The following is a 21,823-nucleotide window of genomic DNA, read 5'->3' as shown; positions in this document are numbered from 1 at the left end:
TTAGGGTTAGCATGTATGTTGGCAGAAGTGTGGCAACAATTGTGGGCTGCAAGCATAAATCTCACTGAGTTGATTTGATTTGATACAAATGACACATTTCACTATGTGTTTTGGAGTGCGCATGACATATAAAGCTAAACTCTCCTTTTAAAGCTGATTAAACTCTGGAAAGGAAAAATAATGAAGAGGAGATAAAGGGCTACAAAATAGATGGCTGATAAATCTGTGATGGATGGTGGGTGAAGACAAGAAGCAGATGAATACTTTTACAAGAATGTAAATGCCAAGATTGGAAGCATTTGTGATAAAGATATGTCAAATGCAGGCCTTCACCTCTTTTCAGCAGGACAGCGGATATTACAGTGGAAACATAAAAGATTCTGCAAATGCCAGAAATTTTGAGCAACGCACAAAAAATGCTGGAGGAATTCAGCAAGTCAGGCAGAATCTATGGTGGGGATGTGTGAGAGACAGCAGGGGGCCAAATGTTTCTCCATGCATGTACTTAAGTTAAAACCTTAACCAGAATCAGGTTTATTATCACTGACGTGATATGACATGACATGAAATATGCTGTTTTGCAGTGGCAGTACAATGCAAAGACATGAAATTACTACATAAAACAAACAGAGCAAAAAAGGAATGAAAAGTTCATGGACGTTTGTAAATCTAATGGCGAAGAGAAAGAAGCTGTTTCTAAATCACTGAGTGCAGGTCTTCACAGGCTCCCGGTGGTGCAAATGAGAAGAGGGCATGTGCTAAGTGGTGAGCGTCCCTAGTGATGGACAATCAATATGCAAAAGACAAACCGTGCAAACACAGAAAAGAAAAATAATAACAATAATAAACAATAAATAAATATTGAGAACATGAGATGGAGTTCTTGAAGTTATCCATAGGTCTTAGGAACAGTTAAGATATCAAGAGTAGCTACTGGACTGCTGGAAAGTGATGCTGGAGAGGTAGTTATGGAAGACAAGGAAATGGCAGATGAACCGACTAAGTATTTTGCATTACTCTTCACCGTGGAAGACACTAGTAGTATGCTAGAAGTTCGAAAGTGTCAGTTGCCATCACTAGGCAACTGTGAAACTGAAAGCTCTGAAGGTAGATAAATCACCTGAATCAGATGTTGCACACCCTAGGGTTCTGAATGTGATGGCTGAAGAAACTGTGGAGGTATTGGTAAATGATCTTCCAAGAATTAATACATGCTGGCATGGCTCTGGAGGACTGGCAAATTGCAAATGTCACTCCACTCTTCAAGAGGGGAGAGAGGCAGAAGAAAGGAAATTATAGACCAGTTAGTCTGACCTCAGTGGTTGGGAAGATGTTGAAGTCAATAGTTAAGGATATGGTTTTGGGGTACTTGGAGGTACATGATAAAATAGGCTGTAGGCAACATGGTTTTCTTAAGGGTAAATCTTGCCTGGCAAATCTGTTGGAATTGTTTGAAGTAACAAGCAGGACAGACAAAGGAGAATTGATGAATTTGTGCCCTGAGATTTTCAAAAGGCCTTTTCAGCAATGCCACACATGAAGCTGCTGAACAAGAGCCTATGGTACTACAGGAAAGACATTAGCATGGACAGAGCATTGGCTGATTGGCAGGAGGCAAAGAGCGGGAATAAAGGGAGCCTTTTCTGGTTGGCTGCTGATGACTAGTGGTGTTCTACAGGGGTCTGTGTTGAGACCACTTCTTTTTATGTTATATATTAATGATTTGGATGACGGAATTGATGGCTTTGTAACCAAGCTTGCAGACGATACGAAGATAAGTAGAGGGGCAGGTAGTGTTGACGCTGCAGACTTTCTTGGACAGATCAGGAGAATGGGCGAAGAAGTGGCAGATGGAATACAGTTTTGGGAAGTGTATGGTCATGTACATTGGTAGAAGAAATAAAAGCATAGACTATTTTCTAAATGGGGAGAAAATTCAAAAATCAGCAGCAAAAGGATTTGGGAGTCCTCTTGCAGGATTCCCTAAGGTTATCTTACAGGCTGAGTTGGTGGTCAGGAAGGCAAATGCAACATTAGAACTAGAATATAAAAGCAAGGATGTAATATTTAAACTTTATAAGGCACTGTTAAAGACTCACTTGGAGTATTGTGAGCAGTTTAGAATCAAAAAAGGGTATGCTTACATTGGAGAGAGCTCAGAGAAGGTTCACGAGAATGATTCTGGGAATGAAAGAATTACTGGATGAGGACCAATTGACGGTTCTCAGCCTGTACTCACAAAAATTCAGAAAAATGCGGGGGATCTCACTGAAACGTATCAAATACCGAAAGGCCTTGATAGAGTGGATGTGGATAGGATGCTTCCTATGGTGGGGGGTGGGGGAGTCAAGGACCAGATGGCACAGCCTCAGAATAAAGAGACACCCATTAGAAAGGAGACAAGAAGGAATTTCTTTAGCCAGAGAGTGGTGAATGTGGAAGTTCATTGCCACAGGTGGCTGTGGAGACCAAGTCAGTGGGTATACAAGGCAGAGGTTGATAGGTTCTTTATTAGTCAGGGCATGAAAGGTTATGGGAGAGAGCAGGAGATTTGGGCTGAGAGGAAAATGGATCACCTATGATGATATGGCAGAGCAGACCTGATGGGTCAAATTGCATAAATATGTTCCTATATCTTATGGGCTATCTTTGAATATGCCTTTTGATTCAAGAGTCTGATGATTGAGGGGTAATGACAGTTCCTGAATTTGGTGGTGAGAGTCTTGAGGTTCCTGTACCTTCTTTCTGACGGCAACAGCGAGAAGGGAGAATGACCTGGTTGGTGAGGGTCCCTGATGATGGATGTTGTTTTACTCTGACAACCCTCTGTGTAGATCTGTGGGGAGGGCTTTACCCATTATGGACTGGGCCATATCCCTTACGTTTTGTAGGATTTTCTGTTCAAAGGCATTGGTGCTTTCAAGCCAGGCTGATGCAACCAGTCAATATATTCTCCACCACACATGTATAGAAGTTTGTCAAACTTGTAGATGTCATGCTGGATCTTCATAAGTAGAGATGCTGCTGTACTTTCTTCATAATTGCACTTACTTACTGGCCCAAGACGTCTTCTGAAACGGTAACAGACTCTCTCCACCTTTGACCCTCTGATGACAACTGGCTTATGGACCAATTTCCTTCTCTTGAAGTCAATAATCAATTCCTTGGCCTTGCTGACTTTGAGCAAGAGGTTGTTTTGTCACTCCACTCTGCCAGAGACATTGCCTCTTGAAGCTGTGCCCGTGATAGGGAGTCTGTGATTGAATCCCAGAGACTTCTGTTGTCTTTCTCACTTACAATGTACTATATTGGTTGTGGTACTCAGCTAGACACCACTGACAAAGGATAATATGAAGAAAATCCAATGAGGCTATATCGGTAGAACTTGGAATAAGAAGGGGGTGATCCCCCAAAGACCCCCCAATAGTCAGTGAAGCAAACATGTAGAGAAATCGCAGATGGCTCTAGCAATAATGCGGTTGTAACATGACTGAGTTTAACTTTCCCAACATTAACTAGACCTGCCACAGAGCTAAAGGGATTAGACATGCTCTGGGAAGATTTCTTAAGCAATATGTAGATGAGAACTCTCAACCTCCTCTTGGGAAAGAGGCTGGGTAAGTGGATGAAGTGTTAGTAGGGGAAGACAATGGGACTATAGAGTCAGAGAGCACTACAGAACAGAAACATGCCCTTTGGCTCCATCTAGTCCATGCCAAACTATTATTCTGCCTAATCCCATTGTCCCACACTGGGACCATAGTCCTCCATACCCCTCCTGTCCATGTACTTATCCAAACTTCTTTTAAATGTTGAAGTTGAACCCACATCCACCAGTTCTGTTGGTAGCTCGTTCCACACTTGCACCACCCTGAGTGAAGTAGTTCTCCCTCACATTCCCCTTAAACGTTTCAACTCTTATTTTTAACTTGTGACCATTAGGTAGGAGGTACGGAAGCCTGAAGACACACACTCAGCAATTCAGGAACAGCTTCTTCCCCTCTGCCATCCGATTCCTAAATGGACATTGAACCCTTGAACACTACCTCACTTTTTTACTATATTTCAGTTTTTTGCATGAATTTTTAATCTATTCAATATATGTATACTGCAATTGATTTAATTATTATTCTATATTATGTATTGCATTGAACTGCTGCTGCTAAGTTAACAAATTGCATGACATATACCGGTGATAATAAACCTGATTCTAATTCTAGTTCTTGTCTCACCAAACCTCAGTGGAAAAAGCTTGCATATATTTACCCTATCTATAACCCTCAATTTTGTATACCTCTATCAAATCTCCCCTCATTCTCCTATGCTCCAGTGAATAAAGCCCTAACCTATTCAACCTTTTCCGTCTACTCAGGTAATAATCAATAATGTTAATTATATTGATGGTCTTACACAGGAACTTGCAAAGGTTGATTGGGTAGGTAAGTAGGAGACTTTCAAAAGTGAGATGAAGGTGCTCGGAGAGAGCAAGTTCCTGATAGAATAAAAGGCAAAGCTGACAGGATTATACAACCCTGGCCGATGAGGGGTATCGCCACTCTTGTCAGGAAAAAGGAGGTAAGGGTCAAGTGTACCCAGATGGAATCAGGAAAGTCATTCATAAGAAATTAAAGAGTACACTAGATATGAAAATCTGGACAGCATAAACAGGACCAAATGAGAATCCCAAGAGATTTGATTAAAATACCAAGAACAAAAGGAAGAGAATAGGATTCCTTAAGGATCGATGTGATCACTGGCACAAAAAGTGTGGAATTAGCTGACATATGAACTGGCAGAGCTGGGTACAATTACAACATTTAAAAGACAGGACAGGTTCGTGGATGGGAAAGGTTTAGAGGGATACGAGTCAAATGCAATCAAATGGGATTAGCACAGGAAAGCACCTCAGTTGGCATGGACAAGTTGGGCTGAAGGGTCTGTTTCTGTGCTGTGTCACTATATGAACTAGATCTGACATTTACCTCAGTTTCAGAGCTTATGATTTCAGCAGAGTCTGACCAATATTCAAAGCTATAATTGGTCTGCAACTTTGAAGAGAAAAAAATCTTGTGAAAAAATATGGAGTACAATACTATTTGACAAACTTCAAGATATGCCAGTACTTTCAATGTCTAAACAAGGTAATGGTTTGAAATAAGCAACATTTTGGAAAATAAAGCAGGCCCTCATTCCTCTGAAAAGTCTAGATGCATTCTGGGATTTTGACATTGTGCTCAATCCAACTCAAAATTCTCCAGTTTGGTATGTTAGAAAGGGCTATTCTTTTTATGGAAACTATTATGCCAAGTTTTTTTTTCTGTTTACTGGTGTTTCTAGGTTACACGTTGCTACAAGTCCAAATAAATTGTGAAGGACAATTCAACAACCAGCAGTTCTAAGCACATTGACACAACCTAACACAAAAGTGCAAAGTAATCGCAGCTACTTCATCCACAAGTGTCAAAGTGATGATTCTTTTAAGACTGTTTCTTAAATTCGATGCATAACAACACTGCCATTTGGGTTCCTCGTGATACCAAGAAATGGACCAGCAAACCAAATACAGACAATAAACACTCTGGTTGCAGTGTTCAACAAGTATTAGCCTCATTTTTAGCTAAGCTTCTCCTTTGCATCTACAACACTAACTTCCACATTAGAGTGGAAATTTGCTCAATTTGTAGAATCAGTCATTTGTAGTAAAGAAGGAAAGCTTTTAATCCATGGTATCCATGCCAGCTAACAATAGGCTATTTAGAGCTTTTCAGAACCTGGTTATACATCAGAAGAAACACATCAAAGAATAGGTCAGGCACTTCAAATGGTTCAAAGATATCTACTGCAAGCACATTTTTGCTTCTCCCCTCACCTCCTTATTTCCAAATTTCTGATCTCCCAATCACAAACAATAGATTTGCAGATGCTGGAAATCAAAGTGCTGGAACTCAGCAGGCCAGGAAGCATCTATGGAAAAGAGTAACCAGTTGACATTGTGGGCAAAGACCCTTTATTACGACTGATGAGAGGTGTTGGCCCAAAACATCGACTGTTTAATCTTTTCCATTGATGCTGCCTGGCCTGCTGAGTTCCTCCAGCATTTTGGGTCTGACCTACCAATTACGGCTCTCTCCAAGCCTACCTTTCCCGCTAGTCTGACCTAGTCCTAGCTCTTTTTTAAAACTTCCCTTTGCACCCTCTACTCAAAGAAAGCAATCCACTGTCCCCAATCATAGAATGTTTTAATTCTAGCAAAACACTTGCTGTCCTTATGAAGCGTCTTGGCCTGAAATTTCGGCTGTTTACTCTTTTCCACAGACGCTGACTGACCTGCTGAGTTCCGCCAGCATTTTGTGTGTGTTGCTTGGATTTCTAGCATCTGCGGATATTTGTTAATAGTTTCATTCCCTGTTCCAATACTAGACCTTTACATAATAGTGATCAAAACTGTAAGCACTACTCAACTGATGGTTAGACAATGTTAAGCCATGATCTCAAAGTTTTTTTAATCTCTTCACCCTTCTTATTAAAGACATCCACTCCCCCCAACCCCGCCGAATCTCCAGTGCTTCATATCTATTTACTTCAAGCACCTGAACTCCCAGATTCTCCCAAATCTCCCCATATCCAACCATTTATTCTACTTTCTCTGGGAAACCCCAAGTTAAAGCCATTCAAGTTATGGAAACTTGCCTTTACAAAATTCACAAATCACTACCCCAAATTTTAAACTAAGGAATAAAATTCACTCATGCAACTTATGTGCGTAAAGGGAAATAAACAAACATATTTTAAGCAACACTCTGCTGGACGAGCTCAAGCATTTGTGAGAGGAAAGGAATTGTCTGAGTTAAAACTTGTGCCAGGACCCTTTTTCCACACATTTCTCTTGGCAAGAGCAGATGATGCGACTTTGCATTAGTGAAACCTGCAGTATGGCCCATTTTTGAGCAAGACATTCACTTCCAACACAGCAATCACCAGCACTGCACCTTTACTTGGACTGGAATTCCACTTGCCAATTTTTGGTCCACCTAACTGCTCTATTGATGTCTTCATGCAGTCAACAGTTGCCCCATTAACCACGTGGCACATATTTTTAACATCTGCATCGTGCCCTCCAGTTTCAAAAATAATTCCATCCACAGCAAACACGAGGAAATCTGCAGATGCTGGAATTTCAAGCAACACACATAAAAGTTGCTGTTGAACGCAACAGGCCAGGCAGCATCTATTGGAAGAGGTACAATCGACGTTTCGGGCCGAGACCCTTTGTCAGGACTCTCTCCCTCCCCCTCTCAAATCTCTTACTAGCTCTTCTTTCAGTTAGTCCTGACGAAGGGTCTCAGCCCGAAATGTCAACTGTACCTCTTCAATAGATGCTGCCTGGCCTGCTGTGTTCACCAGCAACTTTTATCCATCCACAGCAGCTGCCTACCGACTCAAACTTGTACTCTCTATGCGAAGCTCAACCTTCGGGCACATCACTGAATCTACGGGAGGCACTGCCACAATAAGGCAATATCCACCAAAGAACCCACCATCTGCACCATGCCATCTTTATCCAACTTCCATTGGAAAAGAGGCACAGAACCTTCAAATCCCACATCACAAGATTCAAGAACAGTGATTTCCATTCAACCAACCTTAGCACAACCCCAATCACACAGTTTAGAAACACTATGACCACTCTTGATTGTTAGTGCTACAATTTACTTTTTTTTGTTCTAATTGTGTTTCTCTTGTCATTTTTAAATAATTTATATTTAATTTGATTGTGTTTAATGCTGCTTATTTTAACGGGTGATAAATCACATAACATTAAAAACCATAGGTCTGAAAAAGTCCAGTCAATAAACTTAATAGTCCAATCCACAAACATAGAACCACGATACCATCCTCCAATATCACCGACATTCATCAAAAGAGAGGAACACCACGAGGCAGAAAAGCCACAGCGAGCCACACAGCTATAGGCCACTCACAGATTCCTTCTCTGGCAGCAATCAAACGGAAGGCAGTCAGCACTGAACTTTTGCACGCCTTCCACACTATGCATATGACAATAAACTCAACTTTTGTTAGAATTAAAGAGTAATTTGTTTTAGCAACAGATGATAGGGAAGTATTAACTTTAATACCCAAGTACAGGACCTCATTTGTAACTTTAATCTGGGGAGGAAGAGACACCTGACTTTTATCCGTATTAATCAGCATCAATGCTGATCTTAACAAATTAACTTTGTATCCTGAAAGAAATCCAAATTGCTCCAGTGTTTTTAAAACATAGGGGACAGTTTGTTGAACATTCGCCATATAAACTAGCGTGTCGTCCGCGTAAAGTGATATTGAATGCAATGTTGTACCTATTGTAATAGGGGAGATCTGAGGAGAGTTTCTAATTAAATGTGCAAGCGGTTCAATAGATATATTAAAAATTAAAGGAGACAAAGGGTCCCCTTGTCGTGTGCCCGTCCTATGTCAAATAACTCTGAGAAACCTCCTCCCACACATAACTGGGCTGAAGGATTAGCATACAGTGTTCGAATCATATTGATAAATTTATCGCCAAACTTAAATTCTTTTAGTACTCTCCAAAGATATGGCCATTCAAGGTGATCGAACGCTTTTTCAGCATCTAGAAATAGCAGACCACAGGCAGGTGGGATTTTATGTGTTGCACTCAGTATGTGTAAGAGCTGGCGAATATTATCAGATGCGAAACGCCCCTTGATAAAGCCCGTTTGATCTGGGCTAATTAGTTTCCCAACTACTGTCTCAAGTCTACTGGCTAAGACTTTGGAAAATATCTTGAGGTTGGCATTTATCAAGGAGATTGGACAGTAATTGGCACACTCCAAGGGGTCCTTACCGGGCTTAGGTATAACTGTGATCAGGGCTGTGTTTAGATCCCTATGGAAAGCGCCATTTCCAAAAGCATAATTTAATGTTTCTAACCATACTGGTCCAAGAATATCCCAAAGTGCTAGGTAAAGTTCCACAGGTATGCCATCTATGCCTGGCGTACGGCCCTTATTTGTAGCTTTGACTGCTTTGAGTAGCTCATCCAATGTAACAGGAGAGTTTAGAGTTTTGGTGTCCTCTACAAAATAGAGGAAGACAACTCAAAAAGTCGAATGGGGGATTGGCATGTCCAAATTTTAAATTGTATCATTGGGCATTTGTATTAAAAAGTCTTAGCTGTTGGATGGAGGAGGATAAAGTTTCGTCCTGGAAAAATATAGAACAAGAGCTAATAGCACCAATAAGGTTGAAGGACTTTCTCCTTATAGGTATGTCTACCAAAAAATATGATTTGCATTACGGTCCAATTTTAACCCATATGCCACAAGTGTTTACAGCAGCAGAAAAATTCCTAAAATTTAAAAGTATATGGTGTAAATCATCTCCATTATGGAACAATAATCGTTTTCTGTCTGGGGGGAAACCATTCACTAACAGAACTTGGGAGGATAAAGGTATTACTACTCTTCAAGATATTAATGGGGCAAGTACTATCCTTAGGTTTCAAGAACTGATATTTCGATATAATATTGATACTCTCTTTTTTTCTATTTTCGAGTAAGATCAGCTTGTAAAGCCTACGGCGTTCCCTGGGGGTCAGATTTAAAGGACCATCCCATTTTAAATTGGATACAGAGTGCTCCAGGACAGATAGTGTCATAAAAATTAAACTCCCAGAATTATATGCCCACATTGGGAATGAAAGGTTGGGATAGGGACATATCTGAATTGGGACGAGACTTAGACTGGGATGCGATTTGGGATAATGCTGCCGGTGCTTCGAAAAACCCAAATCATCGGTATATACACTTGAAATTTTGTCATAGAGCATATTTAACACTGAGAATTAGACATCAAATGGGACTGGTTCCTGACCCTTATTGCTCATTTTCCCCCATGGAGCCATTGGCTCATTTATACATGTTGTATGGGAATGTTCAGGGGTTTTTGGTTTGTGGGGGAAGGTTATCAGTACTCTTACAGAACTAACAGGGGTACAGTTACCAATAGACCCCGCTGTACATCTTCTAAATGATGACTCCCACCTTTTCCTTACGGAAAAAAACACGCAAAGTTTGGCTGGCAGGCCTGACTGCAGCTAAGAAGATTGTAGTCCAGCGTTGGAAACCTCCCCATGATATTTCAAATACTCACTGGCTTCAGAGCTTTTTGGACATTTCTCACCTGGAACTTTCATCAGCAAGAGTAAATGATGCACGACCAAACACAACCTTAATGTGGACAAATTTGACATCTAACGTAAAAGATCATTTGTTAAAATAGGAATGCTTTGTCTGTGTATGCACTACTATTCAGTTAATTGGTGGAGGGGAGAGAGATGGGGGGAAAGAGGGGTGGAGGGGGGATGGTGATGAAGGTTGGGGGGTGGCTGGGTTTAACAGTCAAAATGTAATTGGCAACTGGTTGTATTGAATGTAATTTGTTGGTGCTGCAATAAAAAATTAATAATAAAAAAAACTTTTGTTGTTTTTATAAGGTCTAACCTTCTAGATTAGTCCTCTGCCTCCCAGGTTTACACGATAAAGAAAATGCATTATTCATGAGGGAAGGGTTCCTCACCATCTAGCATTTCTGAAGAATGCAGGGAACATCAACCACTACATCTAGACCTCCTTTACAAAACCTTTTGCTACTGTAGGACAGGAGTGTTAGGCAGTATTCTGGAGTTATGTAAGTATAGCAACCAGTAAATGGGTCACAGACTAAGAGCCAAATGGGGTTGTGTTAATCGCCCTGCATCAATCCAGCATTTAAGCAATAAGATTAAGTAATTTGCACCAATGTGACTTGAATTAACGGATTGATATTATGTCAATTAATTTGCCCCAGCCAAGGAATTTGAACATGCAGAGGTGGCTCCTACTATAGAAATGCAATTCAAAGGAAGCATTGTCAATTCTGAGTAATGAAGTAAATAATGCCATTTGTTACATACTGTGAACATTTTAACTTTGGCAAACTTCTATAAACTTGTGGTGGAGAGGATATTGACTGGTTACATCACAGTCTGGTACGGAAACACAAAATGCCTCTGAACGGAAAATCCTACAAATGTAGTGGATATAGCCCAGTCCATCACAGGTAAAGCCTTCCCCGACATTGAGCACATCTATACAGAGCACACAGGAAAGCAACATTTATTACCCAGGACCCACCAAACAGGTATGCTCATGGCTGCTGCCATCAGGAATCAGAATCTGAATCAGGTTTAATATCAGGCAACACACATTAAAGTTGCTGGTGAACGCAGCAGGCCAGGCAGCATCTCTAGGAAGAGGTACAGTCGATGTTTCAGGCCGAGACCCTTCGTCAGGACTAACTGAAGAAAGAGCTAGTAAGAGATTTGAAAGTGGGAGGGGGAGGGGGGAGATCCAAAATGAAAGAAGACAGGAGGGGGAGGGATGGAGCCAAGAGCTGGACAGGTGATTGGCAAAGGGGATATGAGAGGGTCATGAGACAGGAGGTCCAGGGAGAAAGACAAGGGTGGGGGGAAACCCAGAGGATAGGCGAGGGGTATAGTCAGAGGGACAGAGGGAGAAAAAGGAGAGTGAGAGAAAGAATGTGTGTATAAAAATAAATAACGGATGGGGTACGAGGGGCATTAGCGGAAGTTAAAGAAGTCAATGTTCATGCCATCAGGTTGGAGGCTACCCAGACGGAATATAAGGTGTTGTTCCTCCAACCTGAGTGTGGAATTAAAATGTGTGGCCACTGGGAGATCCTGCTTTCTCTGGCGGACAGAGCGTAGGTGCTCAGCAAAGCGGTCTCCCAGTCTGCGTCGGGTCTCGCCAATATATAGAAGGCCACATCGGGAGCACCGGATGCAGTATATCACCCCAGCCGACTCACAGGTGAAGTGTCGCCTCACCTGGAAGGACTGTTTGGGGCCCTGAATGGTGGTAAGGGAGGAAGTGTAAGGGCATGTGTAGCACTTGTTCCGCTTACACGGATAAGTGCCAGGAGGGAGATCAGTGGGGAGGGATGGGAGGGATGAATGGACAAGGGAGTCGAAGATTATTAAGAGTAAGGACTAATTCCGCTGGATGGAGCAGAGTGGTGGTAGAGGGGAACTGATTAGGTCTGGAATCCAAAAAGAAGCGGAGAGCTTTGAGACCTTCCTGATGGGGGATGGAAGTATATAGCCACTGGACATCCATGGTGAAAATAAAGTGGTGGGGGCCAGGGAACTTAAAATCATCGAAAAGTTTAAGAGCGTGAGAAGTGTCATGAACATAGGTAGGAAGGGATTGAACAAGGGGGGGATAAAACCGTGTCGAGGTATGCAGAAACGAGTTCGGTGGGGCAGGAGCAAGCTGAGACAATAGGTCTGCCAGGACAGGCAGGTTTGTGGATCTTGTGTAGGTGGTAGAAACCGGAAGTGCGAGGTGTGGGAACTATAAGGTTGGTAGCATAAGGTTGGTTTAATATCATATGCCACTCAACTGGCTGATCTGTCTTGTTCCTGTATGCCCTCTCTTCACCATCTGAGATTCTGCCAACAATGGTTCTAACATCAGCATTCTTCTAGATGATATTTGAGCTGTGCTTGGCTACACAGTCATGAGTGTAGAGAGCAGGGCAGTGAGCTAAGCACACATTGTTAAGTGTGCCAATGCTAATTGTCAACGAGGTGGAGATTTTATTTTCAATGCGCACAGACTGTGGTCTTCTGGTTAGGAAGTCGAGGATCCAGTTGCAGAAGATGGTAAAGAGGCCCAAGTTCTGGAGTTTTTCATTCAGAACTGTGGGAATGATGGTGTTAAATGCTGAGCTGTCATCAATAAACAGTATCCTGACATAGGTATTTGTACTGTCCAAATGATCCAAGCTGCATGGGAGCCAGGGAGATCGTGAAGGGCAAATTGCAGTGGTCCAGGTCCTTACTGAGGCAGCTAATTCTAGCCATAACCAATCTCTTAAAGCACTTCACTGTTGTTGTGTGTGCTACTGGACGATAGTCATTAAGACAGCTCACACTACTCTTAAGACCATAAAACATAGGAGCAGAATTAGGCCATTCAGCCCATCAAATCTGCTCCACCATCCCATCATGGCTGATCCCTAATCCCACTCAATCCCATACACATAAAAATTGCTGGTGAATGCAGCAGGTCAGGCAGTATCTCTAGGAAGAGGTACAGTCGACGTTTCGGGCCCAGACCCTTCGTTAGGACTAACTGAAAGAAGAGCGAGTAAGAGATTTGAAAGTGGGAGGGGGAAGGGGGAGATCTGAAATGATAGAAGACGGGGGGGGGGAGAGAATGGAGCCAATAGCTGGACAGTTGATTGGCAAAAGGGATATGAGAGGATCATGGGATAGGAGGCCCAGGGAGAAAGAAAAGGGGGATGGGGGAAAAAAGCCCAGAGGATGGGCAATGGGCAAGGGGCATAGTGAGAGGGACAGAGGGAGAAAGAGAGAGAAAAAGTATATGTGTGTGTATATAAATAAATAACGGATGGGGTACGAGGGGGAGGTGGGGCATTACCGGAAGTTTGAGAAGTCAATGTTCATGCCATCAGGTTGGACACTACCCAGACGGAATATAAGGTGTTGTTCCTCCAACCTGAGTGTGGCTTCATCCTTATAGTAGAGGCGGCTGTGGATAGACATGTCAGAATGGGAATGGGACGTGGAATTAAAATGTGTGGCCACTGGGAGATCCTGCTTTCTCTGGTGGACAGATCCTTTCTTTCGTAGGTGTTCAGCGAAACGATCTCCCAGTCTGCGTCGGGTAGACTGTACCTCTTCCAATACATGCTGCCTGGCCTGCAGTGTTCACCAGCAACTTTTGTGTGTGTTGCTTGAAATTCCAGCATCTGCAGATTTCCTCGTGTTTGCAATCCCATACACCTGCTTTCTTGCCATATCCTTTGACGCCCTGACTGATCATGAAACTATCAACTTCTGCCTTAAATATACCCACGGACTTGGCCTCCACCACAGTCTGCAGCTGAGCATTCCAGAGATTCACCACTCTTCGACTCAAAAAAAAAAATTCCTCCTTACGTCCATTCTAAAAGGTCACCCCTCAATTTTGAGTCCCTCTAGTTCCAGATACCCCCACCAGAGGAAACATCCTCTCTACATCCACTCTATCCAGTCCTTTCAACATTTGGCAGGTTTTAATGAGATCCCCTTGCACTCCTCTAAATTCCAGTGAGTACAGGCCCAAAGCTGCTAAGCGCTCCTCATATGTTAATCCCTTCATTCCTGGAATCATCCTTGTGAACCTCCTCTGGACTCTCCAATGACAACACATCCTTCTGAGACATGGGACTGAAAACTGTTGACAATACTCCAAGTGGGAAGTACCTGTACTCTTCTTGGGCACTGGTACAATTGTTGTCCTTTTGAAGCAAGTGGACATTTCTGACTGCAGCAATGAGAGATTGAAAATGTCTCTGAACACTCCTGGCAGTTGGTTGGCGCAGGTTTTCAGAGCCTTACCAGGTTGCCTTGCAAGGTGGTACAGAAGATTCAGGACCCATAACATCAGGTTCAGAAACAGTTATTACCCCTCAACCATCAGGCCCCTGAACCAGATTCAAAATCAGGTTTAATATCACCAGCATACGACTTGAAACTTGTCTTGAAACTTTGCAGCAGCAGTAAATGCAATACGTAATAATAGAAAAAGGCTGAATTACAAAATTAAATATGTAGTGCAAAAATAGAAATAAAAAAGTAGTGCGATAGTCTTCAAATGTCCATTCAGAAATCGGATGGCAGAGGGATGAAGCTGTTCCTGAATCGTTGAGTGTCTGCCTTCAGATGATAGGACTCCAGCTCCAGATAGCCGGGGTGGTCATGGGGACAAGCTGCCACTACCTATAAATGCTCCCAATGACATGTATTTCAAATAGCCTCTGACAACCAAGTCCAGCTCCTGGCGTTCATGTGTAGCTTAGCTACTAAACCCGATGAAACTGTTTCTACTGACAGAAGGGGTAAAGATGGATTACTGATGAATTAAGATCAGTTGCTCATGAACTGTTTGTCCCATTCCCATCAGGGAGGAGGCTATGTAGCATCTGATCAACACCTCCATCCAAAACTCCACTTTATTTCCTGTCAGTCACCTTATATAAAGCCTAGTGTCACTTTACAGACATAAAATGAATGTATGCAAGCTCTTATGTATTTGTATATAGTGTTTTCATTATCATTGTGTTCTTTATCTTGTGCTGCTTGCATCAGATCCGGAGTAAAAGTTATTTTGTTCTCCAAGCATTTGTACCGGAAATGATATTAAACCATCTCAAATCTTGTCTGCTAATAATTGCGCAACGGTATTCCCTTTGGAGTGAAAGAGAATGAGAGGTGATTTGAAAGAGGCATAGATTGAATAGACAGCTAGAAACTTTTTCCCAGGGTGGCAATGGCTAATATAAGAGAGCATAATTTTAAGGTGATTGGAGGAAAGTATGGGGGTTGTCAGAGGTAGTTTTTTTTCTCTCTAAACAGAGAGTGGTAGGCGCATGGACACCGTGCTAGGGGTGGTGGTAGAGACAGATAAATTAGGGACATTTAAGAGTCTCTTAGATAGACACATGGATTAAAGAAAAATGAGGGCTAGGTGGAAGGGAAAGGTTAGACTGGTCTTATGTTAAAAGATCTAAATGGGCTGAAGGGCCTGCATTGTGTTGTTATATTCCATGTTCTACATTCAATTCCGCTCAGAGCTCTTCATTGAATGAAGGAGTCATGCCTGCATATAGCTAGACAACAAACAGGTATGGGATGACATGTGACTAATAACATTTTAGCCTTAGAAATGCCATGCTATGACAATTTACAACAGAACCTGAAGACATTCTACTGCATTACTGTGGCCAAGCCAGTAACTTCAGCACCATCACTGGCACTAGCATACTCGCCATGAAGGACATATATACAGAAAGGTGCTAGAAAAAGGCCATTGATATTATGAAGGATTGCACCCACCCTACTTACAAACTCAGTCCAATCAGGGAAGAGGCTACGCAGCATCCATGCCAGGACCACCAGACCCAAAAAACTGGTTATTTCTCCCCAGCTGTCAGGCTGATCAAAACCTCCACCCACAAACCCCCCCACCCCCACCAGTACTTTATCATTTCCTGTCAGTCACCTTATGTAGAGATCATTATGTACCTAGTGTCAGTTTATGTACATACAATAAGTCCATGTAGACAAGTTAATCTTATCCATTTATATTTACTATGTTCCTTAAGCTTATCAAATAAAGTTCTTATTTACTGTCATTCAACTGTACACACGTCTCCCTCCAAACGAGACAAAGTTCCTCCGGATCAAGGTGCACAACATAGTACATGTAACTTACACACAAAGTAATATTACCACAAATAAATTAACAAATAAGGTGCATTTACAACACTTTAAAAAGTAAAGAGTATAACGCTACTGATGCTTCATACGTGATGAGACGTGGATGGAGGCAGGGAGTTCAGTCGTTTTACAGCCTGGGTGGGGGGGGGGAGGGGAAGCTGTTTCCCCATTCTCACAGTTCTTGTCCTAATGCTACAGTACCTTCTGCTTGATGAAAGGGGGCCAAATATGTTGAGGGCTAGATAGGTGCCATTAAGGGCTGGCAAACAAGAGTCACAGAAGTCCAATTACGACATCTGCAAGGCCATTACAAACAGAAAGGCAATTTAGGACTAAACTTGAACATATTTATCATGTAGTGTTTAAAGATAGTAAATTAAGTAGCCCAAGAACACACTAGAACTAGTCAACAAATGCTGTATTGATACCATTTACAAATGACAGGACTAGTCTAAAATCAAGAACTGCGTAGAGCATATTAATAGCTTTATCTAATAAGCATTATTTTATGCCCAGAAACTATGAGTTCATCTCCCAACTCATTGGCTGGGCAAGTCATAATTTTCAGTACATTTATTAATCTTGTACCAAGAAAACTGGAAGGAGATAATCAAAGCCTGAAATTCGAGATTTAAGATCGTTTAATGTCATTTCTGTACACAGGCGTAAAGGAGAACGAAATAATTGTGGTATTTGTAGCAATGTAATTGATGCCGAGAAAACGACATTACATAGCACCTAATAACTCTCATAATCTTTAGTTCCCGCGGCGGATATTGGTCCCCTTGGAGGATTAGCTACTTGCTGAGCTAAACACCGTTTTTTTCCCTTCCGCCATCAAATTCCTGAAACTATGAACACTGCTTTGCTATTCCTTACCAACTTACTTCATCCTCCCATCTTCCTCTTCACCTTGTCTTGCCTATCACCTGCCAGCTTATGGTCCTCACACCTTCCTATTCCGGGGTCTGCTCCATTCCTTTCCAGTCCAGTCCTGATGAGAGGTGTCAGTCCGAAACATCGACTGTTCATTCCCCTCCATAGCTGTTGCCTGACCTGCTGAGTTCCTCCAGCACTTTGTGTGTGTTCCTCTGGATTTCCAGCTTCTGCAGAATCTTGTGTTTATGGCTTTGCAATTCCTCTTTCTATGAACTATTTATTTTGTAATCAATTGTACATTTATGCCTGCTCCGCACTGCTGCTGCAAAACAACACATTTTACGACATACATAATAACCCTGACTAAGGAAACATCCCTCACCCTGAAAGCTCCCACCTCTCGCACTGACGATGCCACTACCATCCCCACCGAAAATAAACACTAAGCCAAACGGTTGGCAGTGGAGACACTACAATACCACCACCAACTCGGAATTAAGCAGCACAGGCCTTCCTGAGGAGCAAATGTCGACGCCTCACTCACCATCGTGCGTACTTCATAGCCACATCACATTTCCGCCCGAGCCGGAAGTTCCTCTCCCCGGGGCTACGATCGCACCAGCACAATATGATGACGTTTCACACAAGTCCCAACTTCCAGCCGATCCGGCACGGCAGAGCGGTCAGTAGGAGTAAAACGTCATCGCGGAGCTAGCGGTGACGGAATTGGTGGAAGGAGTTAGGAGCTGAAACAGGATTGGTGAGCCTGTGGAAAGAACTGGGAAACTGTGACCGGATTGGTTGAATGCTGGCTTCAAGGGCTCTGATAGGATTGGCGGAGGACGGTGGGAACTGTGACAGGACTGGTGAACGCCGATGGAAACTCCGACAGCATTGGTGTTCGCCAGCGGCGGGAGCTGGCACATGATTGGTGAACGCCGGCAGCTGCGCATTAAACGATGAAGCAGCTTCGGCGAGAGCTCGGCGGTAAATGTGAACGAGGCCGTCAGGGCTGTTGTAACCGTCTGAAACCCTCGCCTCTGGCACTTGGCGATCAAAGGTACAAACAGGAACTGAAGTGGCTGTCAGAAATGCGGTCAATGCATTACATTGGGGCTGATTAACCCACACAGTTTTAGGCTGTGATTCCTCAGCCAGAGGGCGGGGGTGGAGTTTGTATTTGACAGAAAGTTTTCAGCTTTTAAGCCTACAGGACTTTTTCGAGATCGAGAACGCCAATAAATCTTCGAAAATGCGAAAAGTAGAAAGACCATTCGAAACATCATACCTGCCATAGAGTCGTACATCATAGAAACAGGCCCTTCGGCCCGACTAGTCTCTGTTGACAGATGACCTATCCAAGCTAGTCCAATTCAGCTTTTGGCCCATAGCTTTCTAAACCTTTACAATCCAGGTGGCTGGTCAAAGTGGCTTTTAAAAAGTGTTCCTGTACCTGCCTCAACTATTTCCCCTTGCAGTTCATTCCACGTGGATACCACCGTTTATATATATTTTAAAAATACCATCCTAAGAGACAATAAGATATAGGAGCAGAATTAGGCTATTTGACCCCATCGAGTTTGTTCTGCCATTTCATCATGACTGATCCATTTCCCTCTCAGCCCAACCTCCTGCCTTCTCCCATAACTTTCATGCCCTGACTAATGAGGAATCTATGCCTTCAGGTCCCTTAAAAATCTTTCCACTCTAGCCTTAAACTTATGCCCTCCTGTTCTTGATTACCCAATTCTGGAAAAATACTGAGTGCATTCACCATGCCTAGGATCCTCATGATTTGATAAGGTCACCCTGGTGGTGTTTGTGTACATCTTTTCTGTATTCTTACCAGTTTACTAACATCTTAGTAACACCTTATTGAACTCTGAAAGCTAATATGGATATTGAAAAAAGTGACATGCCCAATTGTTCAAGTTTTAGGACATTACAGCACAGTACAAGCCGTTTGCCCCACGATGTACTAATCTTTTAACCTACTCTAAGGTCAATCTAATCCTCTCCTCCCCCATAGCCCTCCATTTTTCTTTCATCCATGTGCCAATCTAAGAGTTTCTTAAATGTCCTCCATATATGTGCCTCTACCACCACCCCTGGCAGCACGTTCCATGCACCCACCACTCTGTAAAAAACTTACCTCTGACATCCTCACTATACCTTCCTGGAATCACCTTAAAATTATACCCTGTGATATTAGTCTTTTCCGCCCTGGCAAAATGTCTCTGGCTACTTTGTATGTCACTTTAACAAAAATCCAACCTTTGGTTCTCAAGTTGTGCTTATTCAGCTCCCTCCAGCTAATATTGCTGTATCCCTGGCCAGGTTTTGTTCTTGTTTCTGTTGGCTGTGTCAGTTTTTTTTTCATGGAGATTATCTTTGCTGAAAACTTGAATATCTGCTTACAATAAAAACAAATTTACCATATTCAGAAAACAAACTATCTGAAATTTGTCAATTTCAATTAATTTTTATACTGCCCAAAATTAATAGTAACTATTCAGGAGAATTAAACACTCTTGCACTACAAATCATTTATTCTTTATCCAATGGATCATACTAATTTTGAGCAACACACATCAAAGTTGCTGGTGAATGCAGCAGGCCAGGCAGCATCTCTAGGAAGAGGTACAGTCGACGTTTCAGGCCGAGACCAGAACGAGAATTCCTCGTGTTTGTGATACTAATTTCGAGGCCTGGTTCTTATGAAACATTGCAGTGATGCTGGAAATCCAGAGTAACACACACAAAATGCTGGAGAAACTCAGCAAGTTAGGTAATAGCTATGGAAGGAATAAAACAGTTGGCGTTTTTGACGAAGACCCTTTATTAGGACTCACAAATGAACGGTTGACTTTTTAGGCTGAGAACTGATGAAGGCTAGTGGCCTTAAACGTTGACTGTTTTTTCCTCTCCGTAGATGATAGCGGACCTGAGTTTCTCCAGCATTTTGAAGAGAGTGTTTCTAGCTAATGAGAAGAGTCACTGTGAACTGTTTGGGAGCAAAATGCTCTTTCTTTCTCGAATAGAATGAAAAAGTCACAGTGACATTCAAAAAGGTTCTTCAAAATAAATGGATTGCTGAAATCTGAGGGAATTGGTTTATATGGGAAAGGAATTGAGGTCAACAATCTGTGATAATTTAATGAATGACAGAGCAATCTGCAGGAGTTGCAAAACTTGTAAAGGTCCTCATATAAAAGGAAAGTTGTATTCATTCCTCGTTTGAAAAGAGCATATAATTATTAGAAATTTGGTGGAAGGGTTACCATGTTCTTCTAGTTCAGTGTAGACCTTTTTTCCAGATTTAACTACTTCAGTTGAAAAGGACTTTTCTTAGCAGGAACTCAGCAGGGAGTGTTTGCAGAACTTGTTATATTGATATTTCTTGAGTCCATCAGTTTATATTAGATTTTCAAAAAACTATCATTGAAGAATTATAATTATGCATATTACTGACTGTTTGGATTCAGAACTGGTTTGCACCTAGAAGACGGAGGGTAGTGATCAAAGGGACTTTTTCGAGCTGGTGTTCTGCTGGGATCTGTGTTGGGACCTCTGCTGTTTGTGATGTAGATAAATGAAAATGAAAATGTCGATGGGTAGGTTAGTAAATTTGTGGATGATACCCAGATTGGAGTTGTGGATACTGTAGAAGACTGGCAAAGAATATAGCACAATCTAGATCAGTTGCAGATATGGGCAGAGAAAGGGCAGATGGAGTTTAACCCAGATAAATGTGAGGTTTTGCACCTTGGTAGGGCAAATGCAAGGAGACGGTACACTGTTAAGGGCAAGACCTTTAACAGTGTTGCTGAACAGAGAGATCTTGGGGTCCAAGTTCACAGCTCCGTGAAAGTGGCGACACAGGTTGATAGGGTGGTTAGGAAGGCTTATGGAATGCTTGCTTTTATTAGACGAGGCATTGACTTCAAAAATCAAGAGGTGATGTTGCAACTTTATAGAACTCTGGTTAGGCCACACCTGGAGTATTACATAGGGTTCTAGTCGCCCCACTATTGATGTTGAGGCTTTGGAGATGGTGCAGAAGAGGTTTACCAGGATGCTCCCTGGTTTGGAGGGCATGTGCAATCATGAGAGGCTGTACAAATATTAGCTGTTTTCTTTGGAGGGGCAGAGGCTCAGGGGAAATATGATAGGGGCTTTTAAGATTATGAGAGGCATAGATAGAGAAGACAGGGAGTATCTTTTTCCCAGGGTAGAAATGTCTAATACCAGAGGGTGTGCATTGAAGATGAGAGGGGGATGTGTGGAATAAGTTTTTTGCTCAGGGAGTGTTGGATACCTGAAATGTGCTGCTAGTATGGTGGTAGAGGCAAATACGTTAAAGACTTTTAAGGGATGTTTAGATAGACACATGAATATGAGGATGATGGAGTGATATGGACATCGTGTAGCTGGTTCGGCACAGCATTGTGGGTCCTGTTCCTGTGCCGTACTGTTCTATGTTCTATGTACTGTAGGATTTTGTGAATAATACATGCGAGAGTCATTTTTTGTGCTTAAGTAATGCTGTAGCCCTTTACTTCCATTGCGAAC

General features: G+C 42.3%; 2 protein-coding genes across 3 annotated transcripts in view; one reads left to right on the top strand and one right to left on the bottom strand.

Annotated features, from left to right (window-relative positions):
• Positions 1-17,967, bottom strand: part of tmem167a (transmembrane protein 167A) — a 43,912-nt gene extending 25,945 nt beyond the window's left edge. Inside the window, exon 1 of the mRNA XM_072281274.1 lies at positions 17,796-17,967. Coding sequence (XP_072137375.1) covers positions 17,796-17,798 — 3 coding nt within the window. The 5' untranslated portion in view covers positions 17,799-17,967. The remainder of the gene's footprint in view (positions 1-17,795) is intronic.
• A 180-nt stretch (positions 17,968-18,147) lies between these two features.
• Positions 18,148-21,823, top strand: part of xrcc4 (X-ray repair complementing defective repair in Chinese hamster cells 4) — a 415,957-nt gene continuing 412,281 nt past the window's right edge. Inside the window, exon 1 of one of the 2 annotated variants that reach the window (XM_072281272.1) lies at positions 18,148-18,311. The gene's annotated coding sequence lies outside the window, so the exon portion shown is untranslated. The remainder of the gene's footprint in view (positions 18,312-21,823) is intronic. The other variant, XM_072281273.1, reaches the window with a different exon arrangement.

This window comes from Mobula birostris, chromosome 17 (assembly GCF_030028105.1).
Source record: "Mobula birostris isolate sMobBir1 chromosome 17, sMobBir1.hap1, whole genome shotgun sequence".
NCBI classification, from domain to species: Eukaryota; Metazoa; Chordata; class Chondrichthyes; order Myliobatiformes; family Myliobatidae; genus Mobula; species Mobula birostris.
The sequence above is the reverse complement of the archived record's forward strand: the minus strand, read 5'-3'. Positions and strand labels throughout refer to the sequence as shown.